Raw genomic sequence first — 21,191 nt, 5'->3', positions numbered from 1 at the left:
GCATAATTTCCTATTGTGTGTGTACACTGTCATTTACTTAATCATCCCCTCAGCACTATCATTCAACAGGGTAGGATTCTTAATATATTCAATGAGTATATTCAATTCATTGACATGTTCAATGAATATTCAAACTGCCTCTGTACGTACCTTTAAACCTGCTCTGTGAATCTTCACCAGATACTCCATATAAAGGGCAAGGTTCCTTTAAAAATCAAAAGCAGGTTTCAGAGCACCTACTCCAGTGGTTTCTAAGGAAACCAATTGTATGCAGATGTACAGCAAGTATCTCTTCCCTTCCGGAAGCTCTGGGAAATACAGCCTTCCACATTTCTGGGTAAACTTCTGAGACAGAAGACAAATCTAACCAGCAAGCCAATGCTGCTCCAGGTCCTACTAACAGAGATAGAGACTCCAGACCAAGGGAGGTGAGACCCCTGTCTTCGGCTTGGCCAGGGATTGGGACAAGGGGGACAGTTCAGGAATAAAAGGTGGCAGTCAGAGGTGCCTCCTGACAACACTGTGACACTTACACACTTGGTGAGCCTGATGACCCTCTTGCCAGAATATTCTAGTGTCTGTTCTTTGGCTTTTTTTTTTTTAAGCCATAAAGAAACAAGAAAAGCAGAGACTAAGAAACAGAAACATGGACAGGCAACAGCAGTTTGAGCCCCTCTCTCTAGGCTCTCCAAGGGCCCTGCCCCAACTCCCTGAGGGAAGGGTTGCAGGACCAGGGGCAGAGCAGGGACAGATCTGTGATCCTCCAGGGCAAGGTGAGGTGCTGATGCCAGGTGGGGCCTCTCTAGCCACACAGCAAGGACAGCTAGGAAGACAGTGAGTGAGGTACCAGAACATCGGCCCAGGCCCTCTGACATTGGTGATGTTCACCCCTGCTCCCTTACATGCTTACAGTGAAACTGATCTCACCTGTAAAACAGGGACATGACACAGCCTTGCTCACAAGACAGGTAACAGGTGGCTGGCACCTCAGGCACAGCTTGGGGAACTGGTGTCCACGGGTGGACAGACAGGCAGATGGCAGCGCAGTTTTGCTCAGAAAAGAGCCTCTGAACACAGCTGGCAAAAACCTCCACCAAGCAACCACGAGAATTTAGGTCTTGCTCTTAACTTCCACCCAGCCGCCTTGGGATTTCAAGAACTACCTGAGGAACCCTCTCCCAAGTAAACGGTCAAAATTGCAGATTGCCAACTGTTCCTAGGTGAACTTCACTGAGAACCCACTGCTCAGTTATTGAGCAGTACATGTGAATTATTTTGAACAGGGAAGGCTGCTCCCCCAATGAGTGGGGAAGCCACTGGACCAGGACTTTCGTGACCATGTAGCACTGCCCACCCTCCTCTCCATGGTCTTTCCTACAGGGTCCCCAGGAGATGGAGAAGAAAACCCCAGGAATCCAGCAGTCCCAGCGGGTCGGGAACCTGAGAGCCACCCTCTGGCAAAGCATACCTGGGGTGCCCACTGAAGCCACCTGTCCTGCCACACATCACAGAAAGGAGCAGGGCTGGGGGCTCCAACAGTGGGGAGCTCTCTTGTTGACTCAGGTAAGGGGTGAAGCTGAGGCCAAGGAGAACACAAGGACCTCTGAGTAAGGAGCTGGACACTCAGATGCACAGATATCATGGTGTGCGGGAAAGGGACACAGAGCAGGTTGGGGGAGGTCCCGCAGAATGTGTCATCCCCATCCCCAGAACCCTGGGGCCACTGTGGCCAGGAGCTGGACAAGGTGGAGGCTGCTGAGGGGGAGGAGTGAAGAGTGAGGCTGGCAATGGCGGGGGGCCCCCATTCAGACAGGTGCAGGAGGCTAAGGCTGCCCACTCCCAGGGACCCCACCCACATGGCACTGTATGGCTTTGGGGTCTTCTCAGGATGGAAGGTGAATTTCATGACAGTGATTTCCTTCAGAGAAAAGTGATACAAAAGAAACAGAACACTAGGTGGCCCAGGGATGTAGCTCAGTGGCACTGCGCCTGCCCGGCAGGCGTGCAAGGGTCCTGAGTTCCATCCCCTATATGGGGGGGGGGGCGGGGAACACAGATTAGAAATAGAATAATAGCGCAAGAGGGGAGGCAAGGACTCTGGCCCTAACCTGCTGTGCAGCCTCAGTTTCCCATGTGTGAAAAGAGGGCTTTGGATCTAATGCTCCTTGAGATCCCCTCAGGTCACACATGCTATTCAGAGGAAGCGCAGAGAAGGTAGAAGCCCTGGAAGCAACACCACAGGAAACCTCACAAAGGAGGGCTTTATCCAACCCCAACTGTTCTTCCAGATGAGATATGAAAGATCCACGTGAATGATTCTCTCCTTCCCAAAGAGTTCTCTAAAATTTAATAAAATGTGATTGAGATCTAGAAGAAACTGTGAACAGGAGAAAGCACACTCACCCCCCATACACAGTCATCATGGCCATGGTAAGGACCACACAATACCGGTGTGGACTGTGGCCAGGGGACCCACATCCCAGTAGACTGCATGCAGGCACATGTCACAAGGCACCATGGCTGGTCACCACATTCGTCTGCCAAGTGCTGCTGTATCCTCCAGGGTCATAGCTGTCTGCCAAACTGGGCTGGAGAGCCCTCATGGGTGTGTTGAAGCATCTGGTAAGAAGCGGAAAGGAGTAGAAAATATAAAGCGATACTCAGATTTGACCAGTGCTGCTCTTGAAGTCTGAGAGGCCATCATGCTACCTAAAGGGACCAGGAGACATGAGAACAGATGTGTGGCCTTCAGGATAGGACTTGGCCAGAGCCGGGGATTTAGCTCAGTGGCAACACACCTGCCTTGCAAGTGCAAGGTCCTGAGTTCAATCCCCAGTACTGGAAAAAAAAAAAGAAAGAAAGAAACTAGCGTTTCAGGGCCGGGGATCTAGCTCAGTGGTTCCGCTGCCTGCCTTGCAAGTGCAAGGTCCCGAGTTCAATCCCCAGTACCAAAAAAAAAAAAAAAAATAGGACTTGGCCAGGGAAAGATCTGCTGCAGCTGCTAGCAAGCCCAGAGCCACAGGGTGAGGATGGGTGGGCACTGGCTCCTACTGAGGTGATGTGAACATCTGGGGAAACTGGGCCAGGAGTGTGAGGAGACACTCTGCACTACATTTACAATTTTTCTGTAACTCTAAAACAATTCTAAGCTCAAAAGTGCATTAGAGGTGGGAGGCTAAGGCAAGAGAATGGCAAGTTTGAGCTCAGCCTGAGTAACTTAGTAACTTAAGACTCTGTCTCAAAAACCAAAAAAAAAATTTTTTTTAAAGGGCTGGGGATATAGCTCAGTGGGAAGGCCCTGGATTCAATCCCCAGCACTGCCAAAAAAAGTGGACAAAGCAAAAGGAGGAGGGACAAAGGAATTCTGACCTCACAGCAGGACTCAAACAAGGAAGGGAAGGGCAACACTGAACAAACAGGTATGAGGCAGCTGGCCCTGCAGGAGTTGGTGCAGGGGCGGGAGACAGAGCGGGAAAGGGAGAATAGGAAGGAATCCGAGACTCATCAGAAGGGTTCCCTCCTCATTTGACTTCTCAGATTGAACCTGCTTGTCCTGACCATTGATAGAATCCTACAGCTCCAGGGAAGAGGGATTTAGATGTTAGCGGAACAGTGTTTTTTACTTTCCAGGTGAAACTGACAACAATCAAAAAAGGTTCGGCTGCCCAGTACAGTATATACAGGAATCAGTGTGACCTACCCAGCAACCTTAAAATCTGCAATGCTGATCCTTGGACCCAGCAACTTTGCCTCTTGGAACCTATCCAGTAGGTATGCTTGCATAAGTACACGAAAATGCACAGGCCAGGAGCTCCACTGAGCAGTGTTACAGTGACTCAAAATGAGAAAGGAGCTCCAAGCCCCCGCACCCTGGAGCATCTTTGCTGGAGTGTAGTTGGGCATGAGAGAGGGCACCCAGTGTCACCCCAGTGCCTTGCTCACAGAGCACCTCTGTTTGTGTGAGGAGAAGGGGATGGGGTAGTTGACACAATGTGAGAGATCTGTGGAGTTGGTTCCAAGGAGAAGGATGAGGAGAGCAGGGGAGAGGCACCATGGATTCTTTCATTCTCTCTCCTCTCCATTTTCTTTTTAGCTATTTCCAAAATGATTCAGTCAAAATGTTTAAAAAGAGCTGGGCATTGTAGTACACACCTGTAATTACAGATCCTTGAGAAGATGAGGCAGGAGGATCTCAAGTTTGAGGCCACCCTGGACAACTTGGAAAGACCCCCATCTCTTAACTTAAAAAAGGTCAGGTATAAGCCAGGCATGGTAGCACATGCCTATAATTCCAACACTCGGGAGGCTGAGGCAAGAGGATCATAGTGAGTTCCAGCGAGTTTGAGGGCAGCCTAGGTTACAACAAGGCTCTGTCTCAAAAAACAACAACAAAAAACCCAAAAGGGGCTGGGGTCAGGGATGTAGTTCAGTGTCTGAGCACTTGGCTAGCATGCACACAGGCTGAGGTTCAGTCCACAGCATCACATCCATACATATACACATATTAGTCAGCTTACTGCTTATCAAAAGAAATAAATTTATGTAAACAGTGTAAGTCACTGAGCTCAATTTGCTTCCAGATAAAGGCCCAACATATTGAGTAGAATGTTAGTTATTTCTTCGTCTCAGCCATGGGGCCCATGTCTCCCATGGGACCTCAGTGATGTCAGGAGACACGCTGGTTGTCACAGCTGGTGAGGGCACTGCTAGCATCCCACAGTGCACAGAACGGGCCCTACACTGAAGAGTTCTCCAGCCCAGTTGTCAGCAGCACCGCGCTGAGAGACCCTGATCTGCCACAGCCCTCCTTTCCCTAGACAGTGTCCTTTCGGAAGCCAGTTTCAATTATTAGAAAGTTTCCCAAAATGAACCCAAATCAGCCTGCTCTTATAGCTCCCTTCTCCCAGCTACAATTTCACACTTGGTTCTTCCCCAGCTCTGCAGCTGAGTCAGCTGCTTCTCTAAAGAACTAGAAGAAGGAGCCAGATCAGGACAGGACAAGGCACTGAGCCCCTGACCCAGGGCCTAGGGCCCCAGGAAAGCATCTTTACCCTTTCACTTCCCTCTCCAGGGTCCTGCCCTCCTTAATACCATTCCCAACAAGTATCCAGAGGGGTTTACATTACCCCAAATGTAAATCCCACTGGTCACTTTCAGTATTATCTTTGGGGCCGCAGAGGTCTCAGAGGTCTCATTAAGCATTTTTCAGGGACTGGGCCTGGTGACACATACCTATAATCCCAATATTCTCGCAGGCTGAGGGAGGAGGATCAATTTCAAGGCTAGACTGAGCAATTTAGGAATTCGGTGAGACCTCAAAAAATTAGAAAAGGGTCACAGATATAGATGGATTCAATCTTCAGGGCGACAAAAAAATTTTTAAAAAGAGTTTATGGAGGCTGGGGGGCAATGGAGAGGACATCAGCATGGCTTGGCTTTGCTTGCTCTGTAACATCCACAGCAAGTTATTTTTATTAATGGTTAACTTTACACATGACATTGACAAGGGTTGTGTCTGGCCTGGGCAGTCATTTACCATGGCCCCCAGGCTAGAGCCATCGTGATGGCTGACACTGAGCACACTGGGAGCTGCTACCTCCACCCTATAGCCTCTGGTCCCCACCAAAGTCACTGGGCATGAAGGCAGGGGCAGTTTGATCCCAGTGTACACTGATGGTGGAAGCACTCTACCCAGGCCATATCCTCAGGGTGCAGACCCCACCTGGTGTGCAAGACTATCCGCAGTCAGGCAGCAAGCATGGGTACCTGCCTTTGGGGGCAGGCACTCAGGTACACAGGTCCTTAGAGCTCCAGCCCCACCTCAGGTGCACCTCAAAGGAGGGGAGAGATATGAAGCAGCGCCCCCCACTGGCTCTCGAACACATGACTGCCACAGGCACCCAAGCCACCCATGCAAGTACCACCAAGGAGATCACCAGCCCCAATTATTTACCTCTGTCTCCACCTCCAGACCCCAGGAGCAACTCAGACAGCAAAAGTCCAAGGGGAGGACAAGGGTCCCTGGCAGGCAGGAGCAGGCTGCTGAGGGGACAGGCTAGAGAGGCCAGTGGGTGGAACAAGGAGGAAGCAGGCACAGGGTGCACCAGGGCTCAGTGATATAAACACAGACTGGGATAAGAGGGTCACACAGCAATACTGTGCTGTGAGAGCCTGGAAAGCAAGGGCAGTGGCTGTCTCTACACTCAGAGCTCGGGCAGAGGCGTACCTGGTAGGCTCAGACCTCCCACCAGACAGGCAGGGTGACAGCACAGTACACCTCCTGCACAGCTCTTTCGTCCACTGGAGCTCCATCACTCCGACCCAGAGCCCCCTGGCCCTCACCCTGGGGCTGCTCCCTCCTCCTCTTGAAGCCTTCTCTGGTCTCTCTCCACCTTGCCCTACTACCCATGCCCCAAAGCACAGTGAGAGAGCTCTTTAAACTGCAAACTGTAGAATTCTGTGCCCGCCCCATCCCATGACCTTCCTGCAGGCTCCTACCTAGAGCCTACAGACGAGGTGCCTCCCCCACAGCACGCACGAAGAACCAGATGTCCCACACACACACACACACAGAGCATGCTCTGGGTCACCTCCCAGATCCCCTAGCACAGCACAGACTTGTAAATAGCTGGCAACAAAGGCTGTGCTTGCCCGATGGGGCTGCCACTTCCCAAGTCACAGTCTCCCAAGGAACCTGGTGCTGGTGTTCATCATCTGAGGGTACAGGAGCTCTGCTGCCTTCATTGCTGATGCAACTCAGTGGCTAGCACAGACCCTGACCCCTGAGGAACTCAGGAAATATGCCCAGCTGGACAGACAGATGCAGAGCTCCATCACTACACGCCTGCGACTCCCAGGGCGGTGCAGGATGCCCCGGCCCTTCTGAGACTCACGGATTCTTCATGTGAGACACACCGTCACCAGGCACAGACAGGAGTGGCACAAAAGGCTCACAGACTGTGTCCACATAGACAGCACTTTGGCTGGAGAAAAGCATGAGGGCCTCATTATTGGCAGAGCCCTACCTGGCTGCTGGCCTCCCTCAGCTGCTGTCTCCAGAGTATAGTTAGGTCCAGGGCAAACCAGGAAGTGCTGCTAGGCCTGGGTGGCAGCAGAGGTGCCCAGGGCTGCATGGAATCCTAAGGCAGGAAAGGCTCCTCCCTCCTGGTGTGGGTCTGATAGGGACAGAGGTCAGCACAGGTCTTTCCACTTTCAGGACTGATGCCACACGCACCCATGGCGACTTATTTAGCAGCTCTATGTCAAAAGCACCCGAGGGGACCACACACCGCCCACCGAGCCTGCGTGAGCTGCTGTATACGTGGCTATCAGGTCCTCATTATCCCCAGGGACACGGGAGCTCCCTCAACCCCTTCCAAACTGCTTCCTCAGCTGCATTTATCTGGGAAGCAGAACAACTCGGGCTTCAGTTTCCAGATCATCACAGGGTGCCAAGCATCTCAGGACTCCAGCTCTGCCTGTCCTGTAAGGAAATGGGGCCTAAACCCTCAGTGTGCACCCTTGCTCAAGTTACAGCAATCAGTCCAGAGGCAAGGGGAGGGGCTGGGAGGGAAAAAAGGCAGCACCCAGAGAGGTTGGTAGTCAGGGGAAGGAGATGGGGATTTGCATGTGGGGATCCCTATGCACTGCAGGAGAGAGGTCCCACCTATGTGCAAAAAATGCCCAGCCCTGCATCTGACATAGAGGTTCAATAAATGCTCATGGTTACAAAGGAAGGCAGTGGCTCTGCAGATGTGCAGATGTGTGCTAGGCATGTGGCATCAGGTGTGCACAGCACACAAGCATGAGCACTGTGAGTATGTTGGGGGCAGGCAGCACCCTGTGTGTGTGTGGTTCCGGAGATCCAGTCACCACAGGTTAGAAGTGATTGCAAAGAAATAAAAGCACCAGCAATGGCTCCATGGTGGTACCCTGCCTAGCATGTGCATGGCCCTAGGTTCAATCCACAGCAAAATAAATACATACACACCCAACAGCAATGAATAATCCAAAAAAGAAATTAACAAAACAGTTCCACTTCCAATAGCATCCCTCCTCCAAAAACAAAGCAAAACAAATAAAAAACTGGGGAATACATTTAACCAAGGGGGTGAAAGACTCAGACACTGCAAACAGCACATTAAAGAAGACACACATAAATGGAGAGCTGTTCCATGCTCATGGGTCAAAAGACAACACTGGTAAGATGGCAATACCAGCTCCTTACAGGCCTACAGATTCAATGCAATCCCTGCCAAAATTCTAGTAGCTTTTTTTTTTCTTTCAGAAATGTAGCAGCCAATCCTTAAATGCCCATAGAATTGTAATGGGCCCCCAAAAGCCAAAATAACCTTGAAAGAGAGGAACAACATCAAAGGGTTCACACTTCCTGATTTCAAACTCAGTACAAACCTATAGTACCTAAAACAGCATGGTACTGGTGTAAGGACAGACACATAGACGGATGGCACAGAATTGAGTATTCGGAAATAAACTCTTGTACATATGCCTAAATGATTTTTAACAAGGGTACCAAGAGCATTCCAGGAAGAAAGAATACTCCTCAACAAATGGTGCTGGGAGAGCTCAACAGCCACATGCAAAAGAATGAATTTGGAGCCGGGCATGGTGGCACACACCTGTAATCCCAGCACTTGGGAGGCTGAGGCAAGAGAATCACAGTGAGTTCAAGGCCAGCCTGAACTACATAGTAGATCTTGTCTCAAAAAAACCCCCAAAATAAATAAATACATAAAAATTTAAAATAAAACTACAAAGCTCTTTAAAGAAAGCATAGGGATAATTTCATAATCCTGGATCTGTTAGTGGATTCTTAGATATGACACTGAAAGTATAAGCAGCAAAAAAACAAAACAAAACTGAAATTTGTCAAAGTTTAAAACTTTTTCTTCATCAATAGACATGATCAAGAAAATGAGAAGATGGGCCAGGGATTTAGCTCAGTGATGCCGCCACTTGGGTGCCTGCCTGGGCAAGCACAAAGTCCTGAGTTTGATCCCTAGTACCAAAAAGAAAAGAAAAGAAAGAAAATGAAAAGAGTAATTGCAAATCACACTATCTGATAAAGGTTTAGTGTCTAGAATATTGCCTGTAATCTCAGCTACTCAGGAGGCTGAGTCAGGAAATTCAGAGTTCAGGCCCAGCCTGGGCAACTTACTGAGACTCTGTCTCAAAATAAAAAGGGTTCCACAGTAAGGTTTGAATGGGTTAATCTTGTCTAATGTAAGGAAATGAGTCTATAGACTGTGATCTCCCCAAACTAAAAAGTACAGTACTTGGAATTGTGTTCTCTATGGTTGCTGGGTTGGTAAAGCACTAATATGAAGAAAATAAAGAAATTATACAGTAAAAAAATAAAAATAAAAAGGTTCCCTAAGGAACCTTTTGTATAAAAAAAAAAAGAGGGCAAAGTGTGCTGAGGGTGTTTATCAGTGGTACAGCACTTGCCTAGCATGTGCAGAGTCCTGAGTTTGATCCCCAGCACTGAAGGAAGAAAAAAGAAGGGCAAAGGGCTTGAGTAGACATTTCTCTGAAGAAAATACACACAAATCATCAATAAACACATGAAAAGATGCTCAATGTCATTAATCATCAAGGAAATGCCAGTAAAAACCATAATGAAATACTCCTTCACACTCACATCCACTAGAATGAATATAACAACAACAAAAAAAGGAAAATAACAAGTACTGGTGAGGATGTAGAGAACAATGCAACTCTTGTGGAAAATTTTTGGTTATTCAAAAAGTTAAATTTAGGGCTGGGGATGTAGCATTCATGGTTAGATGCCCAAAAGAACTGACAACAGGTATTCAACCAACATTTGTGCACACATGTTCATAGCAGCACCTTTCACAACAGCCTTAAGCGGAAACAACTCAAATGTCCATCAACTAATGAATGGACAAACTGTGGCCTCCCCATACAATGGCATAATATTCAGTCATAAAAATCAATGAGACACTGGCACATGCTACAATGTGGATGAGCCTCAAAAACATAATGCTCACTGAAAGAAGCCATACTCAAAAGGTACATAGTATATGATTCTGTGTATGAAATCAGTAATCTCCAGAATAGCTCAAGACTGGTGGTTGTCAGGGCTGGGGGAGAGGAGGAGAAGGAATGGCTGTGAGATGGGTAGAGGCTTTCCCCTGGAGTGATGAACATGTTTGGGACTAGATGGAAGTGAAGGTTGTACGACATTATGTATGCACCAAGTGCCACTAAACTGCACACCTTACGAGAGTTAATTTTATGTTCTCTGGATTTCACCTCAATTTAAAAGAAAGGAGTGGCTTCTCCATTTGCTTGGACAGGCAGCACAAAGACCTTGAGTTCTCTCAGGCTTTGAGATGAAAGCCAGTCTGGCTAGAATTCTAAATATGCTTTTCTGTTTTTCCCCAGATCTGTGGCAGGGATGGGGGTGGGGTAGCTAGGGTAGCCCATGGCCACCAAGTCACAAAGCTGGGAATGAAGGTCAGTAGAAGTAAGGAGACTAAAGAAGAAAAGAGATGGGAGGAAGGCAGAGATGGGAGCGCTAGGGTAAAGGAGACCCTGAGGAACTGAGACTGAGTGAGAGCTGCCACAGGTGGCTACTTGGAGAGAGAACCACATCCATTTCTAGCACCATCTGCAGCCCTCCTTGGTAACATTTCTACCCATGTCATACTGTCACACCATGGACATAAGTGGTTATCAGCACCTGGTGTTTGTTCACACCCTTGAGCCAGATGACACAAGGCAGGTGCCACCTCCTCACTGCATACTCCTAGAGGTGAATGTGTCCCCCTGCCGTGGGTCAGAGTGCCCCTGCTGGAGTCAGGAGCCTGGCACATCACCAAGCCCTGTGACCCCCCCACCCCACCCCCGCTGCCCCTGGGTTCGGGCTGAGAATGGAGGTGACATAATGACCCACTCTACCTCCCACCTGCAGCAGACACAGGAACCAAACAAGATGATGAATGCACAATAACATCTAAGGTGTTAAACCTGACTGAATGTCAGCTCCTGTAGCATTATTAGTCACCCTCTGTAATCTTAAAATCCAATCGGCAGACTTTGTTTTACCCACACCCTGAATTTTAGGAGTCAGATTCTTCCAGCACACTCCAACACAGAACACTGCATTGTGGGCCCTCCCTGGCTCCCAACAGCAAATCCCCTGATTCTTTTGAAATAGGGACCTGATTAGTAGTGAAGTACTAGGAGATGGCCAAAGACAAAAGGGTGCCTGTGGGTGTCAGGGTTGACACTGAGCATCCCAAGCCTCAGGCAGGATCTCAGGCCATCTGTAGCCACACCTGATGCCCAAGTGGCCCCAAACAAACGTGGCTGCAATCCTGATGCTCACACCAAGCCCAGTTCTAGCTAAATATGTCTAATAAAAACAAACATTCTGATGATTAAAAGAATCACACCAGTTGCTTCCTTCCGGGCACATTTCATTTGGAAAACAAAGTTAGACAAGGAGGTCTGCTTTGGCCTCTAGAAGTTGGCTAGGCATTCTTCCCACCTCCTCCAGAACTTTGAAAGCTCCTTGTCTTAAAATAATTAATCATTATTTCTAAATACATCGCAATGCTGCCCCTCCCCCGGCATTCACCATCTGGGTTTCTGATCATCCAAATTTTAGTGCTGGGACCTGACCTCTGGTCCTGACACCCACATTCTGATGTTCAACAACAAAGCCAGCCACTGAGCATGACCGCAGTCCTGCTCCACATCCCCAGGTGCCCCAAATACAGGAGCTTAGGAGTGGATGGACACAATGAATGCACACACAGGACAACTCAATCCTGATGGACATGGACACAAAGGGGACCCTGGGGAGGAGGGCAGAACCCAAAGGGACACACAAACATACAGGATCAGCGGGAGTTAGGCGGGGTAAGTTTTGCCCAGTGTACCTTCCAAGCGTTCTCCAAATCCGACCATCTCCCCGCCCCAGCCCCATCTCCACCTCCTGCTCTCTCTCGCTTGAATGATAGCAGTCACCCCTTGGCTGGCTCCCCATACTCATCCTTATCCCCCAACTGTCCTCCCAGCAACCATTAGGAACCTGTTAAAACTTCAGTTTGAGACAGACATGGTCCTATGCATCTGTAAACCCAGCTACTTGGGAGGCTGAGGCAGGAGAATCAGAAGTTTAAGAACAGCCAGGGCAACCTAGTGAGATCATACTCAATCAATCAAATGAACAAACAAACAAAAATTTCAGACTTCTCCTGCCCCTCCTCTGCTCAGACCCCAAATGTGGCTCCTGTCCCCAGATGAGCTTAGTCTCAGCCACATCTACAGCTCCCACTGTATGGCACCCCAATTTCTTTGGTCCCACAGCACTTACCTCTCTGTGACAAGACCCACCAGACCGAGATGAAACTCTATCTGCAAGTCTGAACCCTTGCATGAGAAACCCCCTGAGAGGCAAGAGATCTGCCCGGCTATCCCCAGAGCCCTCACTGCCAGCTCCATGTCCCTGGTAGAATCCTGAATACATATTTACTGAGAAATATATGAAACTTTTGTCACCAAAGTCACCTGCACAGGCTTCAAGCTCTTTCAAGTCAATTTTACTGATGTTGCAAAAACAAACAAACAAACAAAAACTCTTCAAATCCAATACAACACTTGAAAGAAGGCCAGAAAGCTACAATTTAAGGATGTTGAGTTCGTTACTAGAATCATTTGTATTTCCCAGAGATCAAAATTCTTCCAATCAAGTCATCAACAAGGTGCAAAGCGAGGCCTTCTAGGCCATAGGTGGGGGTGTGGGGCATGGGGTTGTCCTCCAGCTGGAAGACACAGGCACAAGGAGAGATTGCAGCACTCGACTGAAGGACATCTACACAGGAGCAAGATCCCTAAAACAAGAGGGCAGGCCCCCAACACCTGAGCAGGGCCTCACTTTCCTACCAAAAAGGGCAGGTAAGACACTTTGGATGACAATTGGCCTCTAGCTGCCTCTTACCAGATCCTGCCCGAAAATCTGTCCTTTCTGAGTCAGAGCCCCAATGGCCAGGCAACAGCACAGTTGATGCCAGTGAAGACAGGAAGAGCTGACAAGGTGCCCAGCCCCAGGGGCACCAGCCAAGACCACAACAGGGTTGGAGGAGGAAGCCTGCACGGACCAAGGGAAGAGGTAACTCAGGCACAGTACACACATGCTAGGGGCCAGAAAGGAAGGTCTCCTTCCCTGCCCCCCCCAAGCCACTCCCAACAAGGACTGTAAAGGGACCACCCCCCACCCCACCCCCACACACACATCCCAGCCCATCCCAGTGGGGGAGGTGTCCCTGTAGAACACTGGGAGGTACAATGGTGCTTGGTGCTCTGTGAAATGAACTCACCCTAGAAACAAGCATGGGCCCTAGAAAGTGGCTGCTTCAATCAAGTTCTCTGCTGAGACTGCTTGCCAAGAGCAAAGATGCCATCACTGTGAGTCTAGGTGACTTGGGGACCCTCTCTCCAATTCTCCCCTAAACGGGGCTGCTGGAGAAATGTAAGGTGACTCCTTTAAGACAAACTGAGACTTTTTACTTCAACAGTTACTATGTTTATTTTTACAGTTACTGTGTATGGCAAGTTACACTAATGTTCTATTTCAGGGAATGATACGAAGTTTCCTTTTAAAAGAAATATTCGCTAGACTAAAGAGACAGGAGACTTAAATGCAACATGGTATCCTGGAACAGGAAAAGGACACAGAGAGAGGACCTTGTAAAACCAATCTGAGTAAAGTCATCAAGTCTGTAGTTAAGTCTCTCTGAGGTTTTGATGCTAGCTAGCACTGTGGTTTATCAGATGCTAGCTGTAGAAGTGGAGATGAGGAGCACATGTAGGGAAACTGTACTATTTCTAAAACTCTTCTCTGTAAGTCTAAAGTTCCCTCAAAGTAAAAGTCTTCAAACGTTTAAAAAGTGAGCTAAAACATGAACTACGAAGTAAAGATAGCACTAGTGTTACCAGGTCTGGAAAGAGTCATGGGGGTCACCCAAGAACACTGGGGATTGAGAAACACACAGGGCTGGTCCCTCACATTCATTCTATCAGCGACCTCTGGGCTGCTGAAGGGGAACCAGGGATCTGCCCAGGGCTGTGGAAACAACACAGGGCTGAGCCTTGCCTCACCCACCCGATTCCACTTTCTCTGCATGCAAACCCTGTTCAGAGCCACCCAGGGTCCATACCCAACAGGAGGCTTTTGCTGCTCAGGGTTCACTGGAGCAAGTGACCCTTAAATAAAGGTGTGAGAAAATATCTCCCATGGCTGATCCCAAACAGGTGGAAATGAATCTGTGCTAATCAGCTGCCTGTCTTGGATCAAATCAAAGACTTCAGATAAGCAATAAAGAGATAAGGCCTCCCGAAAATTTCTCTTTCAAGTATCAGGACTGGTCACACCTCTCTGCCTCTGCCTGGGCCAAAGCAGCAAAGATACCAACTTATCAGGCTAACTTTCAGCCCTGCTCCCCAGCCACCTTTTATTCCTGGGTTTTCCCCTGGCCGAGTTCAGCTCAGAACTAGACTTCCCATCCCAGAGGGTCCACTGGGCCACACGACAAAGGTCCTCCCAGGCTCACTCGCCTGTCTGAGATTGGGCACTGAGTCTGGGCAGGACCTGGGGGCTGACAGGTACCCATGGCCTCTGCAGGCCCTGGGTGGGTTGGGGAGGGGGCCCCATCACTTTCAGAGCCATTCAGGGTCAGCTTCCCAGCATCTTTAGATCTGAGGAGCCCTACAAGCACTCACCCCCAGTGGTATGGCCATGAAACCCTCTGAGATGGATTCCAGTTGACAGAGGTGTTTGTAGTGACCCTTTTCTGGGCAGAGCGCAGGGGTCCCACCTAGTGTCCTCTGCTCTCTTCTCCACAACCCCCAGCATGCCAGCAGGGCAGCCCAGGAGCCTGAAGAGAAGTCAGGAGTCCACACACCCCAACACCCTTCTGACAACCACCCCTGTTACAAGCAGGAAGGTGTGACAGATGCCCAGGGCTGACAGATGTTAACAGGCCCCATCCCACCCTGGCCACCCAACTCCCCACCTGTAAACCAGGCAGACAGGACAAGAGCCCACCACTCACTTTTAAGGGCCACTGGCCAATTCTAAAGACCCAAGGTGAGAGCCTAAGGCAGGGTCACCTCGCAGGGTCTCCTTGGTGGAAGGAGGATCAGGGACCACCCACCACCACACCCCCTCCCCTCCCTCCAGCCTGCTCCCACAGCTAAAGACTGGAGCCCCAGTGGGTGGGCAGCCTCGGCCAGCCCCCTGGTCAGACCTCCCAAGGCCCAAACACATCCCACAGGCAAAGTCAGAAGTGAGAACCTGTTGGAGCAGTTTAGGCCAGAGGATCACCTCTTCCTCCTCCTCCTTTCCCTCCTGGGTGGGAAGAGACCTCAGCTCTTGAAAACTAGGCACACAGCCAGGTCATGGCTACGGGCAAGGGCCAAGAGGCGGGTTTCAGTACCTCCGGGCTTTCCTCCTACCCCCTCCCCATCTTCCTTAGAGAGAGCATAAGGTCAGGTCAAAACTGGGGTGTCCCTGCCTGGAACACAGAGGGAAATGGGGAACCGTGAAGGCCAGCGAGGAGGCGGCAGAGCCACAACCCCCACCGCCGGCACAGATACCGTTCTGTCACTGCACTCGCGCCCAGGCCCACCGGCAGGCCAGGGCCAGCTCCGAGCAGGGGCCGGGAGGGATCCCGCCCGCCACAGCCGTCCGGGGCGAGCTCCGGCCGGGCCGCCCAGCCCGCCAGCGCGGGAGCCACCGCTCGCGCCTCTCCGGGGACTGCGCCGGGCTGCGCGCCCGCCTCTCTCGGCCCAGCCGCCGAGCCCGCCCGCGTGGGGAAAGTTCCTCAACTTCGCCGGGGGCGGCGGCGGGGGCGCGGGGCCTGGGCCTCCCTCCCGGTCCCGGCCTCCGCGGCCGCCGCGGACCCGCTGTCAGGCGGCCGGGGCCCGCGCGGCGCCAACTTCCCGGCCGGCGGGCCTCGCTTTGTGCGCCGCGGCCGGGGGCACTCGGCGCGGGCCCGGCGCCCCCGCCCTGGGCACAAAAGGGCGCGCGGCCCGGCCTGGCCCGGCCCGACCCGACCCGGGAGCCCCGAACGGGGCGGCGGTGGCAGCGGGTCCCGAGCCGGGCCTGGGCGCGCGGCCGGGGCTCGGGCGGGGGCCGGGGGCCCGGCGCGCTCACCTGCCGTGGAACCAGTCCTTGCAGGCGTCGCACTCGATCATGAAGCGGGTAACGTCGTAGGGCAGCCGGCAGACGCAGTACACGGGCACCGTCGCCATGTTGCCGCGCCGCCGCTCGCCCGCGCTGCGCTGCCCGGGTCGGGCCGGGCCGGGCCGGGGGCCGGGCCGCGCGGGGGCGGCGGGGGCGGCGGGGCGCAGGCGGCGCCGCGGCCGGGAGGGGACGGGGACCGGGGCGGGGGCGCACGACAGCCCCCGCGCGCGCTCCCGGCCGGGCGCGTCCGCACAAAGCCGGCGCGCTGGCTGGAGGGGCCGCGCCGGGAGCCGCCCGCCGGCCCGCGGGGCGCAGGGCGCGAGTGTGCGCGGGGCCGGGCCGCGCGCGGGACACAAAAGGGAATGGACGCGCGGGGGCGGCGGGCGGGGAGCCGCGGCCCCACCGAAGGGACCCCCGGCCGCCGAGCGGCCTCTACGTCAGCGCCCCGGGTGGCGCCGCCTCCGCCCGCCGGCCTGGGCCCCGCTCCCGCCGCCGAGAAGGCGGGCTAGGGGAGAAGGTGGGCCGAAGGATCGGGGGAGAGCGGGAGCCTGGGTCGCGGCGGAGCGAGTGGGCCGGGGGATCTCCAGGGGGAAGGAGGGTCGGGGGGACCTTAGGGAGGAGGTGCGCTGGGGGACCCTGGGGAGAGGTGTGCGGGGGAGACCCAGGAGGGAGAAGGTGGGCCCGGGGAGGCCGGCTGGGGACCCCTGTACCCCTTGGGTCCAGGACGAGAGCCTGTTGTATGTCTTTTCCCGTCCAGACAGCCAAGAAGCAACTCCTTCGCCCTAACTTTCTTCGGACCCCAAAGTGGGGCGGAGAGGGGGTATTCCCCTCTTCTTGGGCCTCGCTGCCCTTTTCCCATCTCGAGTTCCGAGTTCTGGGCCAGAGACAACTTCCCCTTCCCCTCGTTTCTGGCTGGGTGCTGCCTGCTCCCTCCCGGACGCCGTGGACTTCCCTGATGCTCAGCCCTCGGGGCAGAGAACAAAAGTCAGGGGCTGAAAGCCTGCTGGCCTGGGTCAGCTCTAAAGAGATAGCTTACCTGGCATATGCTGCCCAGGGACCCCCGCTAGAGCCCCCAGATTTGAGATTAAGGGGCAGGGGCAGCCAGCCACCCTGCGTCTGTTCTGTGCCACAGCAGTGAGGAGGAGAAACCCAGAGGCGACCTACCTTGCTGCTCTGGCCCCTGGAGCCTTTGCCCTGAATTGGCTCTCTGGCCTCACCTGTGCATTCTGGGTGTCTGGGGGAGGGAGGTGGCATCCCTCTCCCTACCCTCTCCCCAGCTGTGGCATCCTTTGTGCACCCCTACTGGGGAGGGGACACATTCCCAGTAAGGAGCCTGTCTAGGCCACCTCCTTCCCTCACTGTTTTCCCTTTGTCCTGTGTCAAAACCCCACATAGTAGCGGGAGAAGCTGGGCCTGCAGGTGAATCCCATGTTCTCAGGGCCCCACACGCTTACACCCTCACTGAGGAGGCACAGTCTTCACCATCTCTCCTCAGCCTGCAGCTGCCAAGGAGCCATTTGCTTCATTGCAAGCAACTCAGATGCTGCCCACCCAAGGCACTGCCCTCTCCAAACAGGTGGCCCTTGACCACAGACTGGGAACAGTGTCCATGGCAGGGCCTGAGGGGCAGGACAAACACGAGGAAGGCAAGGGTTGGAAAAAGAACTTAGGCATGGGAAAAAGAGCTGTCCAGGATGCTCACAGTAAGGCCTCCTGCCTAAACCCCAGCTCTCAGCAGTGGTTTCCTTCCTCCTGGGTAGTTCCTTACATACTAAGGTTCTGGGGATGGGCTTGCTATAAAGCACTATCTGGTGTGACCATCTTGGTGTGAATTTGTGCAGTTAAAGAGTGAGGTGTAACAGGAGGCCCAGAGTGAGCCCTGGTGGTGTGGGCCCTGCCCAGTTACCTATGGACAGACTCCCTTGCCTTGGGTAAGCAGTCAAGCCCCTGATGCCCCAGACCCTGAGTTTCTGACCACCAAAGGTAGGAGCTTCCTTTGGCCCTGTTGTGTTCAGGGAGCAGCCTCAACTGTCTGTGGCAGACCTCCTTCTCTGAACACTTCCATTTCCTTGTTTACAAATGATGGTAGCTGCCTAGCGTTTACCAAATGCTTCCCAGGCACATGCACTGGGCTGATTCTTCACAAGGGCTCACTGGTACTGTCGGAGTTTGTAAAGCAGTCAACACACAGCCTGGGATGTGGTGCTCTTTGGCAGGGAGCAGTGGTGCCATTTTACAGAAGTGAAAACTGATGCTCAAAGGAATTACATGGCTAGCTCGAAGAGCTGCCTGATGAGAGGGAAGGAGTGAGTAAGCGAGTGAAGGGGGAGCCCACACCTCCCCAGACCTGAGACTCTGGCCCCTGAGCTTTGGCCTCCTTCCCAAACATGCCAGGGAAAACCCTTCCTCCCTCTGAAAGTTGTTCAGCTGCTGACCACCAGCATACCTGTCCACCCTCCCCTACCAGACAGTCTCCTGTTTGCTGCCAGCTGTGCCCACTGCAGCTGCCCCTGTGCATGGCTGCCAGCCACCTTCCTGGCACTCAAATCCCTTTGTGGGCCGCCTGCCATCTGCAGCATCACACATGCCTCCTCCTGGACTGCTCCCCCCCCAACATGCTCTTCTCCCCACCCCCCACCCTTCTACTGGGATTTTTATTGAGCACCTACTGTGAGCCTGGGAGCACTGCAGATACTGTTGGCTCTCACCCTGGAGGAAAGGGCCGCACAGCTTGCAGCTGTGAAGAGGGTGGGCTTACAAATCCTGTTGTCCCAAGCAGCCCCTGCACCCTGGCACTCTGATGGAGTGCAGCTGGAGCCTTGCACAGTCGCACACTTGCCCAAGACAAGACACATTTTCTTACCCTTACAAAAGAGACAAAGGTAGCCCATGCCAGGCCCGTTTCTTCATGCATGCCCGCACCCACTCACTTAACAAAACAGACCCAGTGCTAGTGCAGGTTGCTTCTAAATTGTGGTTAACTCTGCATAATGTAAAATTTGCCATTTTAAACAGGTTTTTTTTTCTTTTTTTGGCGGTGCTGGAGATTGAACCCAGGGCCTCACATGCTAGGCAAGTCCTCTACCACTTAGCTACACCCCTGCCCATTTAACCATTTTTAATGTACAGTTCAGTTCAGTGGTATTAAGTACATTTATGTATATACAGAGTCTGCCCCAATAAATATGTACACATTGCAGGAGAAGAAAAATGCTATGGTGTTTTTCTTTTACTTTTTTTTTTTTTGGTACCAGGGATCAAACTTGGGTCCTTGCGCTTACACAGCAGGAGGCGAAACCGCTGAGCTAAATACCCAGCCCACATTTGGTCATTTTAAAGTACAAGTGTTTTGTCTCCTTGGTTAACTTCTGGAAAATTTTTAATGCTATTATAAATAGCACTATTTTCTTTTTAGATTGCTCATTGTTAGTGTGTGGAAACAAACCGGATTTTTATATGTTGATTTTGTACCCTGCTCTTTAATTCATGTATTAATTCTAATTGTGTGTGTGTGTGTGATACTTCGTGCTCTGCCTGGGTAATTCCCATCTCAGCAGTGGTGGTGAACCTGTGGCACATATGCCAAGCCCACTGTTGTCACTGAAAGCTCTAAAAGATTTGCCATTTCTGCCTTAAAGGCTTCTCTGATGCCTTCCTAACCCTCTCAGGTAAGTACCATAGTTCCTTGGCTTTTCTCTTTCACAGAACCTCCTACCACTACTGTTGCATTTTTATATGGATTCCTTATATGTTTTTTCACACAACTGCCTTTCCCCACTCAGGTGAAGTTCCGCAGCCCCAGGGGGATACCTTTCTTCTCATGGCTGTACCTTCAGCAACAGACATAGCCCTGTCCCCTGAAGGCCCTCCTGGACTGACCAGCCAGGGGATGAAGCCCCAGATGGACATTCTAACCCTCAGGGAGGTCTTCCTTTCAAGGTACACCAGTTTGGGGACACTTGGGTAGGGCCCACAATGGCCACCTGGTTAGGTCCCTCAGTCTGAAATCTGATGACTTTTTAGAGAGGCAGGACCTACTGTAGTCCTTGCTCCTAGGCAGGTTAATTCTGTACAAAACCGTTGGTATGCTGGTCACCTCAAGCTACTTCCACTTATAGGAATCAAGGAAAAAGAAATGAGTGCAGCCATTGGCTAAGAGCTACATCCTGGTGGGAGTAAGGGGGAGGTGGCTCCAACAGGGGCTCAGACATAGGTGATAGTGGAAGGCAGGTATATGAGAGTTCAAAGCTATGATGAACACAGGACCACGGACTGGGTGCCTTGGACAGCAGATGTCTAATGTCTCCTGTTGTGGAGTCCAGAAGTCCTAGATCAAGGTGTCTGCAGGGTTCCCTCAAGGGACTAGGAAAGAATCTGTCTAGGCAGGCCTCTGTCTCCCTTCTGGTAGATCTTTGGCCTGTGGCAAAGTCACTCCCATCTTCTTACTGTGTTCTCCATGTGTCTCTGTGTCTAGGTTTCCCTTTTTTAAGCCATATAGGATTAGGATTTTAAGTCATATAGGATTACCTAATTATATCTGCAAAGACCCTCTTTCCAAATAAGGTTACATCTTGAGATACTAGGGGGTCAAGACTTCCTCATATGAACTTGGAAGAAAGACATAGTTTGGCCCTAAGTATAGGGTGAAGCATCTTAATGAGAAGCCTCCTCTGGCTCCATTTTTAAGGTCCTAGGGTCACCTTAGCCTGAACCATGCTGGGGAGCTCATGGGACAGGATGAGGCCTCAGCATTCCACCACACTCCCTGGGCACAGGGAGCAGTAAGCAGACAGAGCAGGTACCATGTCTGTAGTTGCAGGTGAGGGTGCTTGCATTACAGAGGTGCGCCACCACAACCAGTCTGAAGTAGACTTAATTGTGCATGTTTTTCACTCCCCCATTCAAATGTAAATGCCACAGAGGAAGGTCCTCATGCCTCTGCTCCTCAGTTTGC

The 21,191-nt window shown here is 51.9% G+C and overlaps 1 protein-coding gene across 2 annotated transcripts in view; it reads right to left on the bottom strand.

Moving 5' to 3' along the window:
* Positions 1-16,369, bottom strand: part of Phf2 (PHD finger protein 2) — a 99,341-nt gene extending 82,972 nt beyond the window's left edge. Inside the window, exon 1 of one of the 2 annotated variants that reach the window (XM_087205945.1) lies at positions 16,208-16,369. In XM_087205945.1, the coding sequence (XP_087062071.1) occupies positions 16,208-16,305 (98 nt within the window). In that variant the 5' untranslated portion in view covers positions 16,306-16,369. Of the gene's footprint in view, positions 1-2,403; positions 2,858-16,207 lie in introns of those variants that run through there. The other variant, XM_087205946.1, reaches the window with a different exon arrangement.
* Positions 16,370-21,191: the final 4,822 nt, after the last annotated feature.

This window comes from Heterocephalus glaber, unplaced genomic scaffold (assembly GCF_053883595.1).
Source record: "Heterocephalus glaber isolate CG9 unplaced genomic scaffold, H.glaber_assembly_v1.0 deba00000621, whole genome shotgun sequence".
Classification (NCBI taxonomy): Eukaryota; Metazoa; Chordata; class Mammalia; order Rodentia; family Bathyergidae; genus Heterocephalus; species Heterocephalus glaber.
The sequence above is the reverse complement of the archived record's forward strand: the minus strand, read 5'-3'. Positions and strand labels throughout refer to the sequence as shown.